General features: G+C 38.9%; 1 protein-coding gene across 7 annotated transcripts in view; it reads right to left on the bottom strand.

Annotated features, from left to right (window-relative positions):
* Positions 1–1,208: 1,208 nt before the first annotated feature.
* Positions 1,209–9,516, bottom strand: part of ORC5 (origin recognition complex subunit 5) — a 76,441-nt gene continuing 68,133 nt past the window's right edge. For all 7 annotated transcript variants that reach the window (XM_065862716.2, XM_065862722.2, XM_065862717.2 and 4 more), the window contains 2 exons: positions 6,607–6,719; positions 1,209–2,920 (listed from right to left, as the gene is read on the bottom strand). In XM_065862716.2, coding sequence (XP_065718788.2) covers positions 2,875–2,920; positions 6,607–6,719 — 159 coding nt within the window. In that variant the 3' untranslated portion in view covers positions 1,209–2,874. The remainder of the gene's footprint in view (positions 2,921–6,606; positions 6,720–9,516) is intronic.

Raw genomic sequence — 9,516 nt, 5'->3', positions numbered from 1 at the left:
GGAGCTCAGAATGGAGTATATTGCTAGTAAGAAACTCAGCAGTAACTTATAAACTCATTGACATGGATATATAGAAATATCTCTGGTTTGTCAGAATAAATCCTGCTATTCATCACCAGCACAGTTATAGCCTACATCAGTCATTCGCACTTCAGTCACCTTGTTCATTCTCATACTCTGCTGAGTCAGCTTTCTGTTTTACATCACTGATAGGAGTATTTCACAAAGGTCACAAAAGTGCACCCGATATAAGGACAGTGGTTTGGTCTAATAGATTCTCAGTAACTACTCTCTCTCCAGCTCATCTCATTTCAATCAAATTAACTGCGTTCCACAAAAATTTGGATTTACAACGGGCATGATCATCAGGCTAGTCTGGAAGAAATTTCATTGAAAAAAATACCAGCAGCACTAAGTTTTGGCAGAGCTTATTTTCTAAGACCCTTATTTCATGTCTTCCATGCTTTGTGCTCCAAATTTATAGCTGGGCAGTTTCAAGGATCTGGTCCACTGTATGGGTGTGATGGGCTTACTGAAAACCTCTGAATCTGCATCTCATATCTCATCAACCCCCATCATAAGCAGCATTAGAAATATTCCTGAAATGGCTGTGTACTAAGCCAAGTTTTAAAAATCATAATAATTTTCTTACCGCAGGAAATCCAGTGTAAATGTTGCCTGAAAACGTCTCTAAGATGACCAAATTCATTGTGCATCCATATAATTGTGTAGGGCTAATTGTAAAGCTGTCTTCTATGCTCTCCTTGTATATCTGGAACTATTTTCAAGTATTTGTGATATTTTCAGGAAGTGGGAAGCGAGATATTATTCACTGAGATTTTTCAGTCATTCTGGCTATCACTAAGCAGGAGTTTCACGAGTTGGCCCTGTCCTGCCCCACTTTGCTGAAAGCTGTAAACAAGGTTGGCTGGGGAGTTTTTGAAATGTTGTGACTCAAGAGTTGTAGTACTTAATTAAATTAGTATCAGTCCCATCACGTTTCATGTATCGAATTCTAATCCAGATCAGATGTCACAAAAATCTATGACATACTGCTGTTGCTTCACGTAGACTGGTTTACAGATGAACATGCCAAACCTTTCTTCTCCAGCTTTCAGCCCTAATAGTCATAGAGGAGATTCAGAAGAGCTGAGCTCAGCCCAGCACTAGCTCCAAACGCAGAAGACAACATAAAGTTTAGTCCAAAGTTTACATTATGTACATTTTTATTAGTAAAAACAAAAGTGGTAGTAAGCATTTTGAAACAGGTTATGTATCTGCATCCAAGCACTTCAGCAAGCGGGACAAACGTTGCCACCCCATGGACAGGTGCCGGGTTTGACTCAGCTCAGCGGTAGGAAGGAAAAGGGATCACGGAGATGAGTCATTGTTGCCCTTTCATACTCTTGTGAGAGGGGAAGCGACAGCTTGGCCAGAAAGATGCTTTTGTCACTTAGATTCACCTGGAACTTGTACATTTGGGTCTGAATCCAGAAGCCTGGCTACACACCCACACTTGAGAGAAAAAAAGGAAAAGCTACACATGTTCAGGGTATTTGACTATCTCCAATATCAGAGCAAGGAGGGGGGGAAATTATGCTTTTTTTAATTGGAAAAAAACCTAATTATCAACATAGGACACAACACGGTCTTGTATTGTTAAACAGTTGGTGGCCAGCATCCAGGGGTAAAACATCTGAGTAACAGGCTGTGGGACCTGGAGTTTTCAGGAGAGTGACAGAAATCTTCAGATTCATGGAGACATTAATCCCAAACTGGACCAGGGAATTTTAATACCCCATAAAGGCAGCGGCAGTTGGGAATCCACCACTTGTAAACTGGAGACAAGTGTAATTACAGTGTATTCCACCACGTATTTCCAAAGTTAAAGTTTTATGTTGTAACACCACACAGTTTACTCACCATTCCACCTCTTTTGGGGAACAGCTGCAGGAATACTCTGTCACCTGTTGAATTTCTTCCTTTCTGATGGAAAGGCAGCTGTGCCGTCCTTCTCTACAGGACAGACACTGTTACAAAAGCCATTACACAGTGTGTATCCTAAAGTACATTCATTCCAAACGGCATTATAATTAGCACTTAATGTTACCGGATGAGCGTAAAACGATTATAAAATGTTTAAACAAAATTGAAACCTTTCAAGTTTGACACTGGGATAGAACTTGAAGAATTAATGATTTTTTTAAAAATAGAGCTTCGTAAAAATAGATTCATAGTCAACATTTATGAATGGTCTGAAAAAAAGACAGTATGGTGATTAACTAGGAGTTTCCCATCATTGTGATCTCCATATAACAGTGTAACAGTCTGCCTATATATGACTGAAGAGAAAGGATTTATACCAGCTTGATTTTAAATATGTTCTTATGTTTATTATATTTTGCTACTCCACTCTCCTAAAATGGTGGCCTCAGGAAAAGCTGCTTTGGCAGGCGATTGCAAAGATTCCTGTGGAGAGGAAGTGAAAAGACTGGGCATACAAACAAGGGCTGCTGCCACGTTCAAAGCACTGGGGAGAGTTCATAGAGCAAAATGCAGTCCTAAGTAAATGGGTTTCAGGCAATTTCAGTGTTAAGATAACATCATTAAGAGTAGAACAGATTGTGCTCAAACCCTGCTGTTTATAATTAACACATTGCTTCCAAATACTCCAGGGTCCCTGGTAAATAGTCCTCTGCTCAGATCCACCCAGACCAATCAGAGTATTTTCATCAGGTTCCATGCTGGGCCAGCACCTGTTTGGACAAATCTAAAAGAGCCAAAATACTCTTCTTTCTGGCCAGCTAAGTAGAGAGATGAACACAGCTTGCCTTAGTCATTGTCACAGTGTCCATATGGCTGTGAAGCTTGTTTTCACAAGAAATCGTACAAGTACTTTATTATGTCGAAGTTCACAGTCCTATAAACAAAAACACAGTATATTAGAGCAATCATCTTAACAGTGCTAAGACTTTAACCTCTTTGGAGACAGCGCACATGGGACATTCTGCACAACCAAAATCAAGTAGTATCCCCAAAAGAAATGCAATCAAAGAATGAATTTTTAACTTCTAGTGCTATTTACATTACCTGTCCTCTGATTATTTCAACTTTGTAAGATTCTAGAAAAAAGAAATAAAGCAGCTTTCTAGTAAAAACGGAACATTCTTATTTCTATCATTAAGCAGTAAAAATATATCAAAGTTAATAAGATTATATTTTCATATGGTAAACACGATACTCTAGTTGGTGATGCAAGGCAGCAATCTTTTATGCTATTGAATGCTTTGTTCATCTTCCAAACCACCTGTTTTAACATGTACTATGTAACTCCTTCATCTGTACTCATTTGCAGTCTGTATTCTTTCAGTCTTGACACTAGTTGACCCATGTTCATTTGAAAAATCCAAGAATGCCACTCAATAGGATAGAAGATTTTAATGTATACTTTTGTACTTTAATGGCAGGCAGAAGGAAACAGCAGTAGAATAAAACATATAATTATTTTTTTGTCTCTAAACTCATTCTGCTACACAATCTAACACTCAGACTTTGAGGTTTACTGTTTGAATAAATAACGCAAATTACTGCATATAATGACAAGTATAAAATTAAAAGTTTTTTTTAAAGTAGTCAATGATGCAAAAATAACTTCTCACAATGCTAAGTGAGATTAACTGGCTGAATGTCTTATTTGTTAGACTACAATCATTTAATATTCTCTGTTCATCAATCATTCTGTAACCCACTTTTCAAAAAGTTTCTATAAAACATCATATTGGGCAGAGAAGTTGTTCTGAAATCCCCAGGATACATAATGAGAAATGTGTTTGAATCTACTTAATAATCCAGTGACAAAATTACAGAAATTAACTCCCACTGTTAGACTCACATGCCATTATGTCACTCGAGAAAGTGCTTTAGTTACAAGGCTTTGCACAGAAACAAAATCACACACAACTAAACAAAACACAACTGTCCTGTCATAAAAACTGGCTTCATTAGAGACTCTATGAAAAGATCCATTACATTCAACAAGCATTCAGAGATTCCTACTTCAGCCACAGAAAATTTCTGAACTTCAGTCTGAAATTCCTAAAAGAGAAATGAAAAATTTCTAACAGAGAGACGTCTGACCTTTCCTTCAGCCAAACGTGTCAATACTACCTGGTAAAAAGCAAGGGAATATCTCTGCAAAAACCAGACATGTGCAACAGAACAGAGCCAGACATGAAGTTCTGTGATACCAAAAAGAAATTGTGCTCAGCCAGCGGTTATCATACTAAAAGCCACCAGAAAGAGACATTAAGTTTTCTACTCTTTTTCAAAAACAAGTGGCTTTTTTTTCTTTTAATGCAAATGTCACTTTTGCTTATAAAATACAGGAAAATGTAATTACAATGTTCATAGCTTGAATAAGGGTGAGGAGGGGAGAAGGAGAGTGTCACTTTCTGTCTTGCTCTTTGCACTCTCTTCAGCCTTCCATTAGGAATTATGCTCAGTATCAAGACTGAGACAGTAACAAGGCTGAGGTATCTGGAGATTTTAGTGACTAACAAACTTATTTTATTACTATTGCAGTAATAAAGAAAAAATAATCAGGAGATGGGCTGCTTACTTGATGTGTACTTTGGTTGAAATGGCAAAGTAGTTCTCTCTCTACAATCCATATAAAATCCCCCATGAGTGGCTAAAAGCTACAGGCAGCTGCAAGACTATAGTGCAGCTAGAAAATGAGATTTCTTAAAGCACAGAAGATCATGTCTTTCCCTATAGCTCGCCCCATCAAGGCAAGCGGAAAGCCCATTTATCATGGGTTCATGAAATCTTGTATCTTTACGGATCATCATTCTTAAAGATTTGACAAAGACTGTGGATTGGAAAAGATGCTTAATAAAAGAAACGTAACAAGGGAGCAAAGCAAAGAAAGAAAAAAAGGGGAGACTAGGAGAAAAGTAGAACTGGTCAACTTAAAAATCTGTCAGGTCATTTAAATGGCCATATCTATGCATCATATAAACACCTCCAAACTATTTGCAAGGGAAATAATTGCTTTCTTCCTCATAACATGTAGGAAAAGTCAGCCAGATAGAGATAGAGATATGTGAGTGTATATATATATTTTTTATTCATATATATATACATATATACACACACACATCACTGACCTAAAGGAAGGCAAGCCAAAGCACAATACCATGCACTGAAGTTTGCAGTGATAGCATCTCTGACAACTCCTTTCTCCGGTAAGCATGAGCTGCACAGCACAAGTTTTGGGCCCATTTTCTGGCCATCTTGACCTTCTGGCAACATTAATGGAGTCAATAAAACTTCTAAGGATGTTGAGGTTGCAAGAAGAGGACCGTCACTTCAAGTATCTTAATGCAAGGACCCTCATAACAAGTATAGAGCCTATAAACTGGTCTCTGTATTCACTGCAGGAGTCAGAGCAGAGACAAGAACTTGGGGACGTCTGTACACACACCGATCCATGCTGCTGAGCAGATGGTTCGCTGTACTTGGTACCAGTGGGAGCTTCTCTAGGGCATCATTCACCAGTGACTTCATTGCTGGGAATAGCAAACTGACATAGTGAAGCCACGGAGATCCTGGCAGTCTGGACCAGCCAGGCCTGAACCAGATGAAGTTTCATTCTGTGGCCTGTCCAACTGCAAAATGGAATTAATGTGGCTGTGGGGTTTACTGACAAGGCTATCACAGTATCACAGTATGTTTGGGATTATAAGGGACCTCAAAAGATCATCTAGTCCAATCCCCCTGCTATTGGACATTTAATAGCTCAGGAAAGCAACATGTGCACTGAGGTTATGGGATATAGTCTACACCACAAGTTTCTCTGAAGTCCCACATTACAGAGGAGAGTTGGCCTTGAGAACACTTCTCCTTTTCACCGCATGTCATTTCCTGGCTCTGTTCTGGTTAGAGACACTTTATGCAAGACCTGCTAACAAGTTGGCTGCAGCAACAGGTGTGAGGTAATGCTCTTAGCATTTCATAAAAATGAGGCAAAGGCTTAATTGCTGTCTATGCATTGCATGCATTTGTGTCTGTAACTCATCATCTCTCCTGACGAACCTGGAACTGTTCTCACACTCCAAAACTGAAGGCTCTGAATGAACAGAACACTGAGGTACTTACATTCATTTATTGAATTAGTTTGCCTCAACTACAGATCATACAAGATAGACAATGTGGAAGAATTCTTATAACCTATGTATTTTTTATATCATAGGTACAACAAACACTGGTAAGAACTAAATATCATTTCAGATTCAAATACAATAATGTGCCTCTTGGTAACGAAATGGATTGACATTTTAGAGCAGTATTTATGACCTTTATTAAGCACAAAGACAGTATGTTACTGTAACACATACTGCCACTGTAACAAAGCTTTTTCAAAACAGGACTGGACTATACTTCAAATTCAACACTTCTCATAAATAAGACTCATTCATTCATGCTTAGAAAACACCCATAGATTTCTATTCTGGTCTGCAGAGAGCTATAGACTGAGCAAATACTGCATTTGAAGTCTCTTTCAAGTCAGCACATAGAACAGTAAACGATCACTAATAGGCTCACCGGGCAATAGCTCTGATGAAGTCCAGAGATACGGTACATTTATATCGTGGTCCATCAAGCTGGTCATTATGGTCAACCACAGATAACAGCTGGAGAGTCACAAGAGAGGTGATCTGCAAACAAGATATATTAGTAATGTTAGTCATTTCTGCTAACGTGAACAGCAGTGGTCATTTTTTTTTCCCCTGTTTGGCATCATTCCCATATTTCTCTGGAAAGTCACTCATACTTGCTCATTGACTTTCACATAGCTCTGCAGCTGGCAAACCCAGGAACATATATATATATTTTCATCATTACATTTTCAGCACAGGCAGTGGGAGACACAGGCTAAACCCTTCATCCTTCCTATCAAGCGTTATCCTGGGGTTCTGCTCAGAGAGAGAAAAAGGCAATGCAGGGAAAAGGAATAACAGCTATGAGACGAACATTTTCCAAATCTCTGCCTGACAACCAGGAGAGACTTTGATTCTCTTTCCTTTATACCAAAAGACCTCCTCTTGAACTTTCACACTCAAAGTTGGATACTCATGTGCCAGCTCACACCACAGATGAACAGAGGGATGTATCACTCTATTTCAGACAAAAAATAATTTGAAGGTTGGAAAGGAAAGGCTGGAAGATTGTGTGCTTAAAAACGGCAAGGCCTGAAAGGAGAGAAATTTGTCTATAAACACACATACAGAGCCATTGATTATTTTACTAAAATGGTAATGTACCAAACGATGACTGTGCTATCACTAAGGTGCAGTTGTGGGATGTCACCACTGAGTGCAACCAGCCTGCTCTGTCTCAGGAAGAACGCTGTGGTGAATCCACTGTCTCCCTGTCTCCTCCCAGCTCCCAGGGGAAAGAAAGAGGTAAAAGCAGAAAAGAATTCTCCAGTCTCGCTATAGATGCCACTGACAACTCAAGGGGACAAGGTTACATTCTATGAAGAACTGGGACCTGACCACAGCTCCACTTTTCAAAAAAAACATAGCCAACCATGACCTACCTCTGTGTAATGATAATAGCATAGCAAGGAACTTCTGAAGAATAAATATATCTGGAAAGAGAGTGTCAGTTCAAACCTTCAAGAAAGTGCACTGCTATAACACGGAGCAGCAAGCTCTTATCAGTATCAATCAAAAAAAAAAAAACAACCCTAACTCAGTAATAATCCCACTGTTCTGCTGAAAGTGAACTCAGTCTTCAGATTTGTGACAGTGCTTGCAGGAGGTAGGAATAATTATTAAAGTTTTTCCTTAAGTAGACATAATATATAAAAAAACTACACCTAACTGTGAAGAATAGGAAAAAATTATGGTCATCAAGAATGAGGCCATTTTTATAACAGCCTGTGCTTGCTCAACTTTCTTTTATATGGCATTAGACAAAAATTGTTTGGATGTCCTCATTCTGCAAAGTCTTTGGAGTTTGGTTATGGCCTACCCATATTTACAACGACAAATTCCATTTACTTAATTCAGGTCTATAAATTACATTTAAGAGTAGCACAATTTACAAATTGTTAGCATCTACAGCATTTAAGAAAACTGAACTCAGTATATGGTGAATGGCTCTAAATGCAGTTCATGAATCACTGAATTGGGATCAACCTCAAACCTGTTTCGTGTTTATCTCCTTAAAGAACTTACGAGTTAGCGAGCACTTTTTTCTACATTCTTCATCCAACATAGTTTAGTCAGTCAGTAAAGAAGCATCACGGAGTAATCCACTGTAAGAACTGCTGTGCTACACTCCAGTGCACCATTACTGGAGAAAGAAGGGCAGGAGGCTCCTAAAAGCTCCCAATGAGCCCCGCAACAGCCCACACATGTTTGAGTGGCACCCATTTCATTTTTATATGTGATGTAAAAGTGACCTTTCTGCTGAATTACAAATGTTCCAGCAATACTTTAACAACAAATTGTAACCCTTTTCTCTTCCAGCTAGCACCAAATGTAATGTGTGTAACGTAAGGATGGCAACCTAAAACTCCTTTCTAAAGGCTGAGTCAGTAAATCTGAGATAGCATCAGACTACATACCAAGTTTCATTAATGTTTTTGACGCAAGACATTAAATCTAAAGACCCAATATACAATATTACAAGACAAATGAAGCTATTGATCATCACAGTAACACAAACTTACTTGGCAAACTACAACCCCTTATTCATTTCTTTCACAAATCCTGTCTTTATTTAGCTTAATAACAATGTCACAGCAGGGAAGTGAGTGCTGCAACAGTGAGTCCTCATCCTGAGATAGCTTAAAAAGACAGAAGCAGACAGAACTGCCATTTTCAATTCATACAGGTAAGAAACAGTTTTATCTCCAAAGGAGTTCCGTAGAGACAAATAGAAAGAACATGCATTTAAAGGGAGTAAATAGGGACCAGCTCCCGTACAGACAACCAAATGTTAGAAACTGAAATCTAACTTGCGAGTCTTTGGAGCAGAATACAAACCCCAGTTACAGCTGCCTGGCTTGTACATGGAGAAAGGCAGAGATCTCCAAAGGACAAATTCAAAAACCCCAGCTCTGCTTGCACAGTTCTCTCAACGGGTTCATGCTGTGGTTAAGACGGACAAATGACATGGATCAAGTTCTTCCAGGATGAAAGTAGTAGATGCCATTTATTGCCACAAGTGCATTTTTATACAGTTTTACCAATTCATGTGTCTCTTCACTATTGGTTACAAGTTACAGCAGTAACATCTCATCGGCTAATTTTGCTATCATCAGTGTTACTCTTCTACTCCCTTCTCTCTCACGGGTACATCCTTAACATCTCTGGATACTCCTTTACTCAGGGGTAGGTCTTCATATCTTCAAGGCTAATTTCTGTTCCCATGCCCTCCGTCAGGGAATCCACGGACCCACCATAGTCCCCCTCAGGTTCACAGAAAAACAAAGCCAGCAAG

This window comes from Patagioenas fasciata, chromosome 1 (assembly GCF_037038585.1).
Source record: "Patagioenas fasciata isolate bPatFas1 chromosome 1, bPatFas1.hap1, whole genome shotgun sequence".
Lineage (NCBI taxonomy): Eukaryota > Metazoa > Chordata > Aves > Columbiformes > Columbidae > Patagioenas > Patagioenas fasciata.
This window is presented reverse-complemented; position numbering and strand designations above follow the sequence as displayed.